The sequence below is a fragment of the Microtus ochrogaster genome, chromosome 4, assembly GCF_000317375.1.
Source record: "Microtus ochrogaster isolate Prairie Vole_2 chromosome 4, MicOch1.0, whole genome shotgun sequence".
NCBI lineage: Eukaryota > Metazoa > Chordata > Mammalia > Rodentia > Cricetidae > Microtus > Microtus ochrogaster.
Window position 1 is genome coordinate 50,034,500 of NC_022011.1, and position 17,933 is coordinate 50,052,432.

Consider the following 17,933-nt stretch of genomic DNA (forward strand, 5'->3'; position numbering starts at 1 on the left):
GGGTCTGAAGAACAGGCCCCTCCTTAGTCTCTGCCCCAGTGGATGCTGACCGTGGTGGAGTTAGTACAGCTCACAGCCTGGTGGGTGGGGCAGTTCGGGGTGGGTTCTTTCAGTGTGGATGTGATTTCAGGCAGAGGCTTCAGATTCCACTCACCCTGTAAGGAAGGGACCAGAAGGTAAACCGACGCTGGAGGGGCCAGTCAGGGTACTGTCTTCCTAGCTGGTTGGATTCTTGTCCTTAAATTCATGTATCCCATGCTGAACACTCCCCACCTCCTCCAAGTCACCCTTTGAGGGTTACCACCCGAGGATCCATGTCCCTCTTCCATGCTACTGTGTTCTCTGGTCAAGAACCTGGAACCCTCCAGGCTTCTCTACCTCCATGCCTGCCTCTTCACTCAGTTATATACCTGAGGAAGGGATCAGAATCCACGGAGGCAGGCTGCAGTGTTAGCTGCTGTCCTCCAGCAAGGCTTTTACAAAAGCTAAGATCCAGCCACATCCCATAGTGCTCCAAACTGCTCCGGGGTGAGCAAGCCTCCCCATGGGCTGGGTGTTTGGGTTAGTAATGAACCTAGCATCCAACTGCTGCCAGGAAAGGACCTTTCACACACACACACACCCCCTCCCCGCCGCAGTGCCTGACTCCCCTGCCTAATGCAGCAGGCTGGTCTGCTGACCTGCGCTCTGGGCTGGCAGGGCTGGCACTGCCGCTGCTGGCTGGCTCCGCTGGGAAATAAATTAGGTACCTTTGAATCCCAGCAGGACTCAGATAAAGAGGGAGACGCTGGGCTGTGGGGCTGTGGGGCTGTGGGGCTGTGGGGCTGTGGGGCTGTGGGGCTGTGGGGCTGTGGGGCTGTGGGGCTGTGGGGCTGTGGGGCTGTGGGGCTGTGGGGCTGTGGGGCTGTGGGGCTGTGGGGCTGTGGGGCTGTGGGGCTGCTGTCACAGAATGCTGGTTTCTTTCCTCCCCTTGGCCAGAGCTCTATTTTTATGCCCTGGGCAGATTGCTGGCACTCGCTCACACACCATTCAGATAAGACTGAAGTTAGTCTCCTGTTTTATTGTGCCCAGGAGAAGTGGCCTCCCTGTCCTTCCTGGCAGTATTGCTGGCCTGTCCCCTCACCATCCATCTGGCTGTCACTATCTGATTATTTTTTTCCATCACATGTGGGTGCTGCTTGTGTGTGGCTCAGGATCCCTTACCAACACCCCTGGGGTCCTCCTCAGGATCTGGGCAGACCTGGGATTGGAGATTCAGGCAGCAGTGGGGCTTGTTGGGTATTGGATAGGGGATGAGTGAGTGCTGCATTGGTGCTGTGACCCACCGTTCCCCTGCTGTCGTACCTGGAAGCTTATAGCTGAAGTCTTGTTGCAGTGCATGGAGATGGGGGCAAAGCGGTACAGCGCCTTGAGCATTTCACGGTTGTAAGAGTTCCAGGGCACGGAGCTGAACCGCTCGGGGACAGAGGCCTGAGGGCAGGTGCAGACCTCCCCATTGCTGAAACTGGAAGGCAAGTCAGTTACTCAGCTTAAAGACAGAGCAGAGGGTCTCCCCACAGCTGCTCTTGCATCACCTTCCTCTCCAGCCTCGCCCCCTTTATCCATTGCCTAAGACGCTGTCCTGGCTCTGCTTCTGTCTTTGATGTTACCTTTGGTGGTTGACAGTGGCTGTTCTGGGGACTGCTTGTAAGTCAGGAGACTAGTGATATCTGCCAAAGGCACTCCCAGGGACACATAGGTCTGATGGCAGGCACACTAACTTTCTCCAAGAACTTAGCTTAAATTCCCTATATTTGGCCACCCAGCCTCCTAAGAGGAGAGAGCATGGGGCAGGGCAAGGAGATTTTCTGTGTAGGGTTTCCCAGGGGCAGCAAGCAAGAAGCCGCACATCACCTGTTCACCTGGTCGAAGTATTTCTGGAGGTAGCGGTCGTTGACGGCGCTCTTACAGAGCTCCAGGTCGGTCTGGGGGTAGTAGTGTATATAATTGACACACATCTCCTCCAAGATTCCAAACCCCCCCTGCAGGCGAGAGAAAACCCCGCGTCAGCCCTCAGCACGTCACTCAACCTCAGTCTGCCTGGAGCCTTCTCATGGCGACTTGTTACCCAGCGTGCTCATCCGCTTGCAGCAGCGTGGCATCCAAGTCCCCAGGATAGAGCCAGGAGGGAGGTCACCCTCTCGTGGCATCTGCTAGCAGCAAGAGAGACAGACCCAATGAACGAACATCAGATGGGTGAGAAGAAAACAGAAACGGAGACAGAGCTTTGCTGTTCTTGCCTTATGGGTTACAACAACCAAGTCTTAGGGGACAGGAGACAAGTCCTGTGGTCTCCAGTGGGAGCTGACCTCCCTTCACCTTGCAGACCTCGCTGGCCACCAGACACGTTGGCACTTCAGAGGCGCTAGGATCTGGAATAGTCTCCAGCCCCTGGGCCACCCATCCACAAAAAGGGAGGGACTGAGTGGATGACATCCCTACACTTCCTGCTCACACATGTCGTGAACTGGCCCTGATGGGAGAAGGAATCCTACATTAGGGTCAGGAACCAGGCAGGGAGCCCAGCCCAAGACTGTCCCAGCCTCCCTCGAGGATCCTGGCTCTTCGTGAACATGATATGGGGAGGGAGGTTTTATTTGACTGATCAGAACAGTTGAGGGGAGAAAGGCCTTCGCTGCTTCATGACAGACCACATGGGTGGTATAGAACTCAGTGGCCCCTCCTTGAGTGCAGAGAGCCTGGGGTAGCTCTCTGGAGGTACGGGAGAAGGAAGTTCACCAATAAGAAGTTGGACTGGCCCCCGTGTGCCATATGGGTCTTCCTGTAGTGTTTGCTTGCCCTCAGTGGGCATGAGACACCCCCCCCCCAATCTCCCCTCTCCCACCTAGCTCTGCCACCTCAGAGATCAAGAATGAGAACAGGGCCTGGATTGCTTTCCCCTCCTGCCTCACTTTGGGACGGAAGCTGCATTCAAAGGCCACCACCATCTCTTTAGATCCTCAGGTTGTCAGAACCAGAAAGCTCATGTCTGCCTCCCATTCCCTCAGATCCCAGATAGAGCCACCCTAAGAAGTCATCAGGAGGCATCTCGTCTTTTAACGATCTGAGATCTTAGGTGCTTGCTGGACCACGGCCATGAACATCCTGGGACACGTGAGGCACTAGTTCTTAGCCATGAAGCTGGCAAGACAGGAACACAGCCCTGGCAGAAACACTTGTGGCAGAGCAGGCCTGGGGGCTCCCTTCCACCAACAACTGGCAAGTGCCTCCCCGCCCCCACCCGCAGCAGACGTACCTGCAGGAAGGAGATGATGCCTATGAAAGCACAGGGGGGAAACGCCTGCCTTTGAGGCCGACATGAAACTAGGATGGATTAAACGCATGGAAAACAACCCTGTCAGAGAAGGCTGCATATCATGCCAACCCAGTGATGAGAAATATCCGGGACAGAGCAAGCAGATCTGTTTGTTGGGCTGGGCGAGGGGATGGGGGGGGGGTGACAGCTGTGGGTTGATGGTGTGCATGGATCTGTGCGTGTGCTTCCAGGCAACGAGCTGCACACTTCACACACTTCAGCTGTGCGGTGTGGGAATCATCTCACAATAAAGCTATTTAAAGAGCACATGGGAAACAGAACGGGAAACCCTGGACCTTGGCAGAAGGCGTGGGTCACTGTGCAGACGTTAGTGCTAGAGTATCGGTGGGAGATCCTGGGGTGCAGGGGTGCCAGGGTGGGATGTAGCCCGAGGTCTGGCCCACTCTGAGCATCACAGTTGATGTGTTAATTGTTGGGTGCTCAAGGATCAATGAAAAGGTCAGTGGGAGGGGCTGGAGAGATGGCTTAGTGGTTAAGAGCACTGACTGCCCTTCCAGAGGATCTGGGTTCAGTTCCTAGTACCCACATGGCAGCTCACAACTGTCTGTAAGTCCAGGGAATCTGACACCTTCAGAACAATGCACATAAAATAAAGTTAATGTTTGAAAAAAGGTCAGTGGGACTAATGGCTGGGAATAGTGGTGACCCAAGACAGCTATGGAAAGTGTCCCTCTCCCTGCCCAATGGGTCCCAAATGGATGAGACATTTCCTGCACACCTTACATTGAAAATAGTCCTCCCTCGAGGTGCTTCTCCTCCTTGGATTATCCACAGTCCAGCCAAAAGAAGACCTGTGTCACTTCTCTGGAGTGGCCAGCCACATCCACCTGCCTGGTGCTACCCGCATCTCCACCCTGCCTTAACTGAACATCACCCCATCCTGAGAACCATTATCCTCTGGGGCTTCTGGCACATGCCCCTGTGTAGAGCTCTTTTCCGTCTCTCCCTGGCTCTACCCCTGAGCTCACAACCCTCCTGTCATTTCTGGGTGATGTCCTGGGGTGAAATTTCTGTGTCCCCGTTGCTTTGCTTCTCCTGTAGCAGACGTGACCTGTCTCCCCGGATGGACTTGGAGCTCCACAGTGCTTCTTGGCTCCTTGCCTTGCCAGAGAGACACTGGCATGGATGCCGATGAGAACTCACTGTAGTGGCTCTGAGATGAGGCCCTGAAGCTGTACTGACAGCATCACTTCCTTGGGGGGGGGCAGTGTAGAGCCCAGCATGCATGCTGCTTGGATAATAAGCACTGGGGATCTGGGGGAGGAGGATTGCTTGCGAGACAGGGATCTAGAAGCATGGCCTGAGAGTATCTGGTCCATTCAGGGAATGCGAGAGGAAGAGGTTTGCCTCTGGCAGCCTACACTCAACCACAGGAAAGGTTAGAAATCTTTACTCAGACTCTTTCTGGGTGGGGGGGGGGCGCGGGACAAGCCAGTGTGACTTACCACGGTGGCCAGCTTCCTGCCTTCCGTGTTGTAAGTGCAAGAAGTGATGAGTACGTCCCCCTGAAGAGTGAGGTGGCAGACACATTAGCACCTGCCCACTCAGCGCTGACAGGTGTGCTCAGCTCATCCTCCTGGTGACCAAGTCACGGGGATGTGTGATCTCCCGCGAGGAACCCAGAACCCTCCCCATTGAGGCTCACATCTAAGTATCCCTGGGGTTTCTCTCTATTAGTGGCCTGACTGACCGTATCAGAGCTCCAGCCTCTGCACGGGCAAGGACTGCATCTTGGCACCCCCATCTCTCTCTAGCATTCTCAGGGGGTGAGACTCTTAGGAACTGTAGTTCAGCTGAAGCTAGAAGGCAATGTCCCTTCTGTTCCATGAAGTCCACATGAACTTCTCCCAGGCCTGCTGTGCCTGCCCAGAGACTCTCTCCTGGCCTACTTCTTTCTCTCTCTCTCTTTGGGCACAGTGTTCTCCAAATATCCCCGGCCCCGGGCAACTGTCCCTGTTGGATATTCACTCACCGGCAAGACAGACACAACCTTCTTCAGCATTCTGATATCCTGGAGTGGGGAAGACAGAGGTGAGAGAGCTGTGGGCCCTCGTCCAGACACCCTGGGTTATCATTTCTGCCTCAATCTCTCCGGGGAGTGGGGACTAAGTATGGGCTCCAATCGGGAGGAGACAAGATCAATCAAGTTGTCACCAAGACATTGTTGACACCCAGTGGCTTGGCCAGGCTCCCCCACCAAAGGTCAGAGGACAGCCCTGGGAAACGGAAGGTCTGGGAGGCTGATAACAGGCAGGTCCCCACCTGGAAGAAGGGGCTGTAGTGGTTGTCTCTGTTCACGATCTCACTCTCTTGGCCACCCCGGGCGAGCACAGTGATCACCTTCCTGCCGGTCAGGTGTGTATGGAGCTGTGAGGCGAAGATGCGGATTCCAGTGTTTGGCAGCGCCTGTGGGAGGGGCACAGTCAGGCCTAGAGCAGAGCAGCAACCCTTGGCTTGCCAGAACAACCCTTGGCTTTTTCTAGATGGTTCTTTCTGCTCTCTATTATAAACCTGCCAGAGAGTGGCTTGTTGTTGCTTTGTTTTGTTTTTTTTGTTTGTTTGTTTGTTTTTTGTTTTTTTTAGACAGGATTTCTCTGTAGTTTTAGAGCCTGGCATGGAACTAGCTCTTGTAGACCAGGCTGGCCTCGAACTTACAGAGATCCACTTGCTTCTTCCTCCCGAGTGCTGGGATAAAAGGCATGCGCCATCATCGCCCGACGAGAGTGGCTTGTTTAAGAGAGGACTGTGGCCAGAAGCCCAAGACTTTGAAGCAACAAGCCCCAACCAGCAGCCAGACGTGAACGCATTCAGGGCCAATGACACCCCTGTCCTTGGGCTCCTTGGAGTGCCTGAAGACTGAATTCTCTTTCTCCTCAGCCAGAAGAGGCCTGTTCCCTGTTGACTGGACAGGACTTCCCTTCTTTGTGGGTTTCCTGTCAGTTATGTGCTGCAATTCCGACCATGTTCAAGGCCCCCAGCAGGCCTCGGAGTGCCCTGTTCACAAAAGGAGACCACATGGTCTCTGAGGTCAACGTGACCCTGGTCAAGAGCAATGATGCTCATCTCTAAGCCAGCGGGGGAAAGATACCAGCCCTCCTTTCCTCATCAACACACATCTTCCAGCGGTTTTCCTAATCTGTGCCTTTCGATACAAAGTTTTCTCAGATGTATCAAGCCTGACAACTCTTCCACCTCTCTGCCGCCCTGCCATGGTCCTCTGCTTCTTTGATGCTGCCAGCCAGAGCTGAAGATCTTGGTGCTGACAGTTGGCAGTGGATGACCCTGGACAGCTGAGCTTTCTATGTCTTTACTTCTGAACCTTCTGTCTTGCTTGTCAGGTACTGGCCCTGCCCTTCACATTGTGGATATCTTTATCCCTCTTAAAAAGAAAACCAGGGACCTTCGTGACTACATCTGTGACGGCATGTATGCCGGGCCCAGGATCACTACTACGGAACGTGGGATGCAGGCGTGTGCTGGGATGTGGACACAGGTCTCAGAAGCCAGCATCACCTGTCTGACCTGTCTGTTTTGACTGGGGAGGGAGGTTGATTTCTCATCCTGGTCTCAGGCTAGTCTTTGATTGAGAAAAAGAACTGATGTGTCCAGAGTTTTAGCCTGAGAACACTGGGCCGAGCTAATACTTGAAAGATCAGGTGCTCAGGTAGGGAGGACCCAAGAACAGGTGTCAACCCATGAATATGCTGGGAAGGGGAATTCACTATGGGCTCTGCAACAAAGCAACCTGGCTGCGCGGTGCAGCTTTGGGATCTGTGTCCTCCCTTGGCCGATTTGTGTCTCCCTGTCTGTGATCCAGGCCTAGCTACACTTCCCTGACAAGCCATTGTAAGAAGCGGCAGCCAGCAGAGAACACAAGACACATAGCAGACAGTGAAGTCACATCTGTGATAGTAAAAGAGCTCTAGACAGCAAGGCCCATGGCAGCCAGCCCGAGATCCTTACAAGGGGCAAGAGCAGATGTTGGCAGAAATGAGCAGAGACTACAAACAAGGGAGAGCTACAGGTCTGTGCACTTGCCTGCCTCCCAAACCACGGAGGAATGCCACAACTTCCTGCCTGTAGTATGAGTGGGGAGGCATCACAGACAAGACAGTCTAGAGAGTTCTGTGAGACCCCCACTGGGGGCTGTCCCTACCCTTACTGAGACCTGTGGATCCTCTAGACCCCCATGGCAGGACGTGTCTTACACCAGATCCATTGCAACTTCTTGCTATGGGAGAAGTGAGCCCAGTTATGACAGCATCATAGCTGAGGATCAGAGCTCCCTGGCACAGCCTAGGAGCCATGCTTACTTACTGCAGAAGCCAGGGGCCCATCAGCTTTACCCTGCTGTATCACCCTGTACTTGTACAGCCTCAGGGATGCACTAGGCACTTTGCTGACTCCTCTAGTCCCTGTCTGGTACTGAAGCATGGCATGATGGGGGCTGGGTAGCCTGTAAAAGATGAGTCCCATTTGGAAGTTTTGATACTCCCATAAAAAAACCAGTTAAAAATGTGCTGTATGGGGTTCACTGAAGAGATGGCTCAGCAAGTAATACTGCTTGCTGCTCTTCCAGAGAGAGGACTTGGGTTCCGTTCCCAGTGCCCTGGTCTGGAGGCTCACAACCACCTAACTCCAGCTCCAGGAGATCCACTGCCCTCTTCTGGTCTCTGCAGAGATACACACACACACACACACACACACACACACACACACACACACGGCATATAATCACACACAAAAATACAAATTTTAAAAGTGGCATCCGGAAGTGTGGGTGCACGGGCATGGCCCAGTTCTTGCTGGAGATGGGGGTGCAGGGACTCAGACAATCTTGATTCCAGGTTAGGGGTCCGAAACATCTCGTGTTGCCCTCCCCTGGTCAGCGCAAGCGGCAGGGAACCAATCCACTCACCACCCTGGTGCATTCATCCGTGCAGTAGCCAGTCAAGACAAACGCAGTCTCCTGAGGGGGGATGGCCATCACGGGCGTGTACACCAGGCCCAGCTCCATGATGCCTGCATTGTATTTCCGGAGAGTGGCTGTGTAGTATAGGCGGATGCCAGAGGAGTCATGTCGGCCTGGGGAAGGGACAGCAGGTAGTGAGCAGCAGCCCCTGAGCCACCCCTTAGGGGACCCTGTGCTTGGTCACGCTTTCTGATTCAAGAGAGCAAGAAAGAGTGGGGCCAAAAGCTGCTCTCAGGTCACCTGTCACCTCGATGGGAGTTTCCATTGTTCCCATCTACAGATGGAGAAGCCAAAGCTGGAGGCTGAGTGGAAGATTCCACCTAAAACCAAAGTTCTGGGAACAGTTGAACTGGGCCCCCACACCAGGACCAACTGGCTGGGATGCAGGATGTTGCTGGCAGGCTCTGGGCATCTTCTCATTGAATCTGAGGGCACCTCCCTTTTGCTGTCTTTACCTCCCTTGTTCCTCAAGCCAACAACATCCAAACTCAAGCAGCCCCTTGTATCTCTGGGCTGATGACATCAGAGGCAAATAATAAAAAGAAGCCGCAATTGGTTAAAATTTAAATGGGGATTAAATAATGAGATAACCATGGATTTTGATATTAATAGAAAAGCAGCCCGTCTCAGAATTCACCAACTGACAGGCGCACCCTTATATTTGGCAAAAGATCCATAAATACATATGCAGACAATGAGGGGAGACAGACTTCCCTGATGCCCAGGGAGTTTTCAAAAATCCATTTGCTCTCCGCTTTTAAATGAGCAATAAATCCCCCATGGTGCTCAGGCCCCAGCCATCTCACCTCCCCTGCATGCTGTAGATAATTCCTGCGGCAGCAGCGGCATTGCTTATACAGCCTGGAGAGAAAGTCGCTCGCATCATTAAACTTGCACAGGCAGTGTCCACACCCAGCTGGGAGCGGGGTGCAGGGGCTGCTCCTGTCTTACTATGGCTGCTGTCTATGTCTATCAGGCCCTTTCTGTTCCTCATGTGCACAGATGAGGACATGTCTTATTCAAAAGGAAGGAGCGAGGAAGAGGAAGAGGGAGGGGGGAGAGGAAGGAAGTGAGGACGTTTGATGGAAAATGGGGTACAAGAGCAAAGAAATATTTAGTTTCTGATGTGGTGTCCTCTGTCAACTCCCTTAATGACCCCTCAAGCTGCTCACCTTCAGGCATGGGGTGATCTAGCCATAAGGATGACTTCCTTTGTCCTTAACTGAGAATGCGCTGTGCCTTCAAGATCCCTACTAAATGCTACCAAAATTCCAATCCCATCACGTGGACCCTTTCACGAGTCCTTGCCTTTCCCTTGCATTCAAATATGAACACAGACACACACACACAGATGTGCACACACAAACATACACATAAACACACAGACATACACATAGACACATAGATACACACAGACACACAGATAGACACACACACAGACACACAGATATACAGACACACAGACAGACACATAGACTCACAGATACACACACACAAACACACAGATACACACATAGACACACAGATACACACATAGACACACAGATACACACACAGAGACACACAGATACACACATAGACACATAGATACACAGATACACACGCACAGACACACATATACACAGACACACAGATACACACACAGAGACACACAGATACACACAGACAGATACACACACACACACACACACACACACACACACACACACACACACCTTGTCTCTCTTCTAGAAGCTCTTTGCAGCATGATTATGTCTAGATTCCCTTGCCTAACAAAGTATTCTCAGGCCCAGCAAGCTGTCCGCTGCTTTTTTCCAACTCCACTCAGGCAGGGGATTAGGAACAGGTGGGCAGGTGTGGTTCTGCCCTGGGCATTTCTAAGCTAACTAGACAGCTTAGGCTGTCTAAACACATGCCATGAACTGGGGAAAGAACCTGGTCCTGAGCAGTCAGCACCTGGCTGGACTGGCCACAGATCCTTGGCCTTCAGGATCTAAGGTCTGCTTGGCAACCCTGGGAAGAGGTAGACTTGACATCTTGCCCACCACATGGGATCTGTGGGGCTCCGTCTTCACTGGGTGTTCAGGAGCTCAACAGCACAGCACCAAGCACTGTCTATGGCAGACATCACTAGTCAATCAGAGCCCTGGCTTGAGGGGCCACCCATAACGCGGCCTGGGAACTCATTAGGTTGCTGACCACAATACTGTAGACGAAGGGCGAAATGCTTGTGATGTCTCTGGCATGCACACGCCCTGTGTCCTCTCTGTCTGGACAAGCTGCACTCAAGCGTCTCTGAGGAGACCAAGTGGGGTGGGAAGATGTGCTCTCCACACTCTTACCGTGTATGTGCCTTGGGTTGTGATAGTGAACTTCCAGTCGGAGATACGGGGAAGAGTTCGGGCCCCCGAAGGCGACACCAGCTTCCTCTGGGTAGTAAAATGCCTGGGACAGGGATATATGACAGCGGTCTTTAGGGGAGCCTGGGACAAACCTGCCCAGCTTCTGGAGCCTGAGCAGAAGCTGGTGATATCGGCAAGTGACTGGATTAGAAGGAAGCTCTCCTGGAGCTAACAGCCTTTGCTGTCACACATAGATGACCCTACCAGGAGGGCACTGAGACTGGACTGAGCTCCTCCCAGATCCTCCGGTCCCACCCTCACCATCGTCTGGTGTAGGCCAGGGAAAGGGTCGGGTGAGACTCTTGGGCAGAGTCTGCCGACAGCTTGCCCTGCCGCAGGAAGATCATGCTGTGCACGGGCCCCAGATCTCTGCAGCAGTGGCAGTGCCTGTGAGAGGTATACACTCAAGGTCGCGTGCCTTTCCCCAGAAGGCTGGAAGGAGCCTTTGTGGCTCCAAAGAACAGTAAAGCTCAAGAATCCTAGAGGCTACTGGGGCTGTTGAGGGCCTTGCGCGCCCCCTTTCCATCTCTCTCGGGTCCTTTTAGGATGTGGGTGCAGGGAGTTAAAGTCCTAAGGACGTCAAAGGAGGCCTGGGGATGACGTAATGCCATCTTAAGTAACTTTAAACTGTCCAATTGACAAGGCCTAGAATCATCCCAAGAGAATATCAGCTGTGGAATTACCTACATTGGATTGGCCTGTGGGCATATCCATGAAATTTATCTTGATTCTTTCTTGATATAGGAGGGGCAGCCTATGGGCTTGTCTACGAGGTTTGTTTTGATTCTTAACTGACATAGGAGGGTCAAGCCCACTGTGGGCAATGCCATTCTCTGGACGGTGTAAGAAAGCTATCTGAGTATAAACTGGTCTGCAAACCTGCTTGTAAACAGTATCCTCCAAGGATCCCTGCTATACTTCCTTGGCTATGAGTTCCTTCGTCAGAGGGGATGACAGAATATCAAGCAGGCCTGCCTTGGGTTCCTGCCTTGACTTCCCTCTATGATGGACTGTGACCCGGCAATGCAAGCCAAGTAAGTCCTTTCCTCCCCTGTCCCAGCCACAGAAAGCAAACTAGAGCAGGCATGTAGCACTATGTACATACCTTGGCCCCCAGGGCCCATGCAGCCAGCACATGGCGACAGTAGTTGAGTTGATTAGGCTTCATTTTGGAGTCACAGGGTGCGTTGAAGCTGGGAATGGTCTTAAACTCAGATGCACATTGGAAGACCTCCATGTGGTGCACCAGGGCCTCATTGCCCTCGGTGACAATGGCCTCATACTGCAGGGGAACAGAACACCCTGAGCCGGGAGCCCAGTACCACCCCCACCCCCCCTCTGCTGGACCAGCTGGTCCTCATCTGCTCAACTGTATATAAATGAGAAGGGTAAGTGAGGCAGCTTCAGGTGCCGAGGACTGCCAATCCAGAGACAGGAAGTTCCACAACCCATGAAGAGCTCTGGGGAAGGAGGTAGGGACCCACATAGACTACCCCTGGTAAGGTGGAACTAGGAAGGCAGCTGTCCTTGTATGAATGGGGTGACTCTGTGTTCCTGGGAAGCAAGCTCCATTGGGAAGCAAGAGAAGCCTCAAGGTTAAAGCTTGGGACCTCAAGCATAGCTACACAACCAGACTACCCTTTGCTGTGCTGTGTGACCCTGGGTACTCACAAGACCTTTCTGGGTTATTCTTCCTCTTCTAGAATAGGGACAGTATCTGGTTCTGGGCAGCACTTTGAGGAAGTCCCTAGTTGCAGCTTTGGAGCAGTTGCAATGAGCCACTTTAACAGGAAGGGAGGTTGCCGGAAAAATTGACAACACTTCTAGCCTCAAGGGCAATCTCAGAAATTTAAAAAAATATATATTGCTTTGGTTCAGGCAGGTAAGACAGGAATACAGGGTCCCTGAGGCAGACAATGACAGGGTCACAGAGGGCCAGGGCAATACTGCAGATTCATGCACCAAGAGGACTACAATAGCTCTTGGGCCCCTGGTGGGAAGCAGAGCAACTGGGCCCCTGCATACCATGATGATGTGGTGTCGAGAGAAGTTTGTGGGCAGCTTAGTGACATAGCACCAGTATGTGGTCTCATTGTCAGGGATGACAACGTTCGCGGTCCGGATCTCCATGGTCTGTACATCCGCAGGCATGTCTGGAGTGGGGACCTCAGTCCTTAGAAGCTGCACGCGCTGCAATCCCGTATGCAGGCCTGAGGTGTTGATGGCCTCCAGCGACTGGAATGGCCCCTCCAGGATACCATACACGAGGTGGACAGTGTCATCCTGCAGCCCAGACAGAACCACTCAGAGCCAACATAAGCTCAGCCATGAGCCAAGGGAGCCATGTCCCTGCCCATCCACTCCTACCAGGTAAAGTTCCTCACTCTCTGTCAGCTTGGCAAATGAGAAGATTAGAAGCTCTGCCTGGCCCCAGGCTGCTTCTGGAATCCTGTCTCTGCCCAACAAACATTTTCGTCTTTCTTACACACTCTTTGATTTTGCTTAGCATCCATTCATGCATCCAACCTCTGGGCCCTGTTGTGAGGCAGGCTGGGATACCTACTTCCTCTATGAATGAACCTCAGGGTGACTGGGGGGCAGGGAAGAGGTATTTCTTCTAGTTGGTTTAACACCTAAGGGGATTAGTGACCACTTTGGGAGTAAAAAAACAAGTCTGGGGATCCTAGAGTTTGGCAGTGAACTGTGTGACTTAGTTCCCCCCAAACCTCAGGAGCTAGACAAGGTCAGTAGGACATTACCTTGCCAGAGGGCCCACCCAGAATGCATAGATGGAGCTGGCCTGGTTGCTATGGATGGAGACTGGTAGCTTTGGGTGGATACATTGCTGGAAACGCCTGTGGATGCTTTCTGGGTACTAATGGATGCACATTCGTGGTGGGCAACCAGTGTGCTCTGGTTGGTAGGATCCCCATGGTCTGCTCTTGGGGAGGACACCATGCAAATTCTATGTAGAAGTCTCTGTCCCCAGAACATGCAAACATCAGCCTGCTTATAGCGTATTCTTGAAGGTTTTCTGACTGCTCTAGCCTTGCCTGTGGGAGGGTGGGGACCCAGATGACCCATTTCCAATGGCCTTGCTCTAGCCTCTTTGTGCCAAGAGCTAGTAGGTTAGTCTAGCCTTTCCCTGGACTCAGTTTCTCATCTGTTTCCAAGGATTCCAGATTTGTCTGTTTGATGTCCATTAATCAATCACAGATCTAAGCAAATGGCCGAAGTTACTTATTTCATTCCTGAGATCCAGCCTTAGAATGGGTATGTACCACTTCCCAAATTCTGTAGCCCAGGTAAGTCCAAATCACTAACCAACTCTTTGTTCAAACCTCTGCTCCCAGCTAGTATCTCCCCTGCCCTAAATTGCCTCAGGGCCAGGAAGGGCAAACAGAGAGCTCTCTGTAACCTGGAAGGGTCACAATTATCCAGCCTGGTGCTTCCCAGGCCCCTCCTAGCCTTTGCCCTGTAAAACACATTGCCAGGGGTCTGCCCTTGCTTCTACCCAGTAATTGAGCCTAGTGCTTCCCATGTGCTGTGGGGGCCTTTCCCTGGGACTGTGAGTAGTGAGTCTCTTCCCGTGGCACCAGCATCTCCACTCTGTCTCTCAGCCATAAATTAAGACAGGGGCACAAACTGCCAGCCCCTGCCAGTATGGTCAGGAAAGATTAACCAAGATAACAAGAATGCCAGGGTCCCATCAGGGGCAAGATGGACTGGCTTTTCCTAACTGCGGACCAGCTAAGAAACCCAGGTGTTTTGGCCTTCCATGTTGGGAATCCAGTTGCTCCTGGTCTTATTTTATAGGCAGCAGGCTGAGGTTTCGGGAGAAAGGGACTGGTCCTGAGCTTCACAGCAAGTTAGCAATGGGGTAGAGTAGAAAGCCAGGTATGCTGGGCTACTGACACGGTAATGGGATCTGGCTAGAACTACATCCCAGAGCAAGAGGGCTCCGCACACCACTCACATTTGGAAAGAACACTGACTACATGTCCACAGGGAGCTGCTTCTTTGGAGACTCATGCTGCTGGCAGAGCTACAGCCTCTCAAAACAGCTTCCATAGGCCTAGTGGGCTTTCTTTCCCTGTGTGTAGGCCCCACCTTGGGCTTCCCAAGTTGAGAGAGCCCTGTAGGATGCAGGGACGGTTCAGGCAAACTGTGCTCCTGGACTGGACAGCTTACCTCAATGAGGTAATCCTTGGGGTCACAGGTGACAAAGGGCCTCTTGAAGAGCAAGGATAGGCCGTCAGGAGTTCTCTGTACCTGGAGCAGCTGATAGTCCTGCTGGGCATCCAGATGGAGCTGCCCCTTCTGGTCACTCCAGGCATCCTGCAGAGACAGGCTCAGGGTCCAAGCAGGAAGGGGCACATGCACGGTAGAGTATGGTTGTTCTTCTTCAGTAGAGATCACTTCCAGACTCCTTGTGAGTCACCAGCTCCGTGGGAACACACAGTGGGGCTAGGGAGATGCTGAACCTCACTCCTGTCAGATCTTAACTGTTTCATTCCTTTTCTATGTTGGGGTTCAAACCCAGGGCCGGGTGTATGTATGCCAGGTGATAAGTCCACCCTTTCACCATGTTTCCTAGCCCCCATATTACCTATGTCGCCCCTCCTGTCTGAAGCTGCAGCCCAACTTAGTTTCCTTCCAATCTGTCACACATGAGACAGGTGCCTAAGAACCACCACACATGAACCAGGTGCCCAAGAATTCCAGGGACAGTCAGACATAACCAATTCTCAGGCTTTAAAGGGACATGTGCAGAACTGTACGGCATTGTTAAGGTGGCCCAGGCTCCTGACAGGAGTGCACACCAGGGTTAGAAATTTGAGGCTAGAGCCCTGGACCCAGACTGATGATGATGAAGCCAGAGTGGAAAGAGGCAGGCCAGCATTTAAGGCGGCACTCACTCCCAGGTACCGATCTCACACTTGCATAACATTGAGAGCAAACACTGCCTTAAGTACTGCTCCCTGGACATCTCTTACTTCACTCTAGTGCCAGCCTTGCCTGGAGAGAGTAAACTGAGGCCTGGGCTGGGGAGGCTGCCCTAGCCACACTGGCAGCTGGAGTATTTCTCTGGGCTTTTCCCTAGAGCCTAGATCGCTGGCCCAGTCTCCCTGTCTTCCCCTGCAGGGCTCCCGGCCAGTGCAAGAGAGGCAGGCTGTAGGATGGCACCCAGTGAGTGGGCCTCCCTATGGGCTCATGAACCCCATGGGTCTCTGCTGTGAGGATTGTTTGGGCTGTTTCTCTTTAGTCCTACCTCCAGGGCTAGCAAAGGCAAGGAGTTGGCAAAAATTTCCCTTGAGGACAACAGTGTGGTCCTCCTGCTGGGTACCCTGCCAATTTGCAGTAGAACCAGACAGGCAGCTGGGAGTTTAGAGTGTGCTCCTGAGAATACCGTTGCCCAAGGAGCCCCAATTCCCAAATCTGACATTTGTATTCAAGGGAATTTGCTGTGCAAATGAACCTAGCAGGCAGGGGTGTAAAAGTGAAACACCAGGTTTCCAGGACTGTGGGAGCTGCAGCCTGGAGAGGTTGCCTGGAAAGAGGGGAAAGGAGCAGCAAACCCTCTGGGACCCAGGAAGCCTCTTCTGTGACTCCAGAGTCACTGTACGGTCACCCCCGTCACCCTGCCTGACAGCTCTGAGCAAAGGACTCTATGGGACAGGCAGAGTGGCTGCCCCGCTCAGGTCAAGAAGGCATCTCCTAGTCAGGTGTTCCTGTGTAATCCCAACACTGGGGAAGCAGAGCAGGAGGACTAACACAAATTTGAGGCTAGCCTGTTATGAAGAAGGTACATCCCGATTTGATAAGGAGAATCTCTGATCTTCCTTTTCCTGTGGGTGTAGAGAGTTGAATACCATCCCGTAGCTTGTGGGTGTCCCTGAAGGCTGCTCCAGCACATAGGAGACTACCTTTGCCATCCTTGCAGGCATGCATTCAGGTCAATTTTGAATAGGAGGAACAAGATGCCTCCTCCTGGCCTAGGCTCAGCTTGCATGGTGAGGGTAGAGCTATCCTACACCTGAGCATGCTGCATCTGCATTCTACCACTGTCGAGTATAGCACAGAAGGCCTGTGTGTGCTGTGCCCCACGTCAGCATGCGTTCTGCCTGCTCTACTAAACCCCATGCTACCACCTGGCCCACAGCAGGTGTGCATGCACTGGCAGTGTGGCATGGAACTGCTATTTGCAAAACTGGTGGATAGGGAGGGTCTATGCTCACGTGATGGGGGGTGCTGCCTGGCATGTGGGACCTCCATATGTGCTTATCCTTCCTGGGATGCCGCGTTTATTATTTGGAGGTGCAGTCAAGGACTGTAGGAAGAGCCCCCCGCCCAGCATTTCGTCATCTAGTGAGTGCACCTCTGATGCTGACGGGGGTACACAGGCTTAATTCAGATCAGTGACACCATGCACAGAAGTAGGCAAGCTTCCACTGTGGGTTGTGGCACACAGCTGTGTGAAGATAGCCAGCTAGGGGGTATGGGCACGAGGGCAGGATAGCGAGGTGGGTGAGGACTCACCGCGAAGTAGGATCTGTTGCCATCAGTCCAGAGGATGATGAGGTCAGCATTCTCCATCTCACCTCGGTCTGACATTCCAAACAGAACCCCAGCCCTCAGCCCTCGCACCTCGAGCTGGAAGTGGATGATCTCCTGGTCGTAGCTGATGTTCCATGAGAGCTCTAGGATCCCGTCGGGGTCCAGGGGGATGTGGTAGGGGAAAGGGTGCTCTGGAGGCTCGGAGCTCTGCAGTGCAGCCACCAGGATGACCAGGAAGATGGCTACAGCTGTACTATACATGGAGGCAGCCTCACGGACACTGGGGCTGGGGAGGCTGCTCCAGCAGCGCTGGTGGGTGCGGTGAGCCGGCATGACTGGGGTGAGTGCGCCAGCCCCACCGGGGCATTTATGCCTGACCAGTGGGGTTGGGCCAGGCTGCACCTAATCACATTTGTCTGGTGGGGAATTCAATTGTCCTGGTGGCCCTCCCACCAGCCCGTGCCCTGGGGCAAACACTTTGCTCCCATCCTCCCCTAATTGGCCCTAATGACACATGGACATCATCAGGACAATCACAGCAGAACAGCTGATGTCCTCCAACAACGCTCTGACGCCTGTTGGAAACAGTTACTCTGCAGCCATCGGTCCTAAGGATGCCTCCAGC

At 53.1% G+C, this 17,933-nt stretch overlaps 1 protein-coding gene across 1 annotated transcript; it reads right to left on the reverse strand.

Moving 5' to 3' along the window:
* Positions 1–23: 23 nt before the first annotated feature.
* Positions 24–17,641, reverse strand: Dbh (dopamine beta-hydroxylase). Its single transcript, XM_005346727.3, has 12 exons — positions 17,291–17,641; positions 14,942–15,088; positions 12,776–13,033; positions 11,856–12,032; positions 10,691–10,793; positions 8,295–8,461; positions 5,639–5,782; positions 5,349–5,387; positions 4,822–4,881; positions 1,894–2,021; positions 1,345–1,504; positions 24–155 (listed from the first exon to the last, which is right to left on the reverse strand). Exons 1-12 carry the CDS (start codon positions 17,639–17,641, stop codon positions 24–26), a joined length of 1,866 nt encoding a protein of 621 aa, XP_005346784.1.
* Between the last annotated feature and the right edge of the window lie 292 nt (positions 17,642–17,933).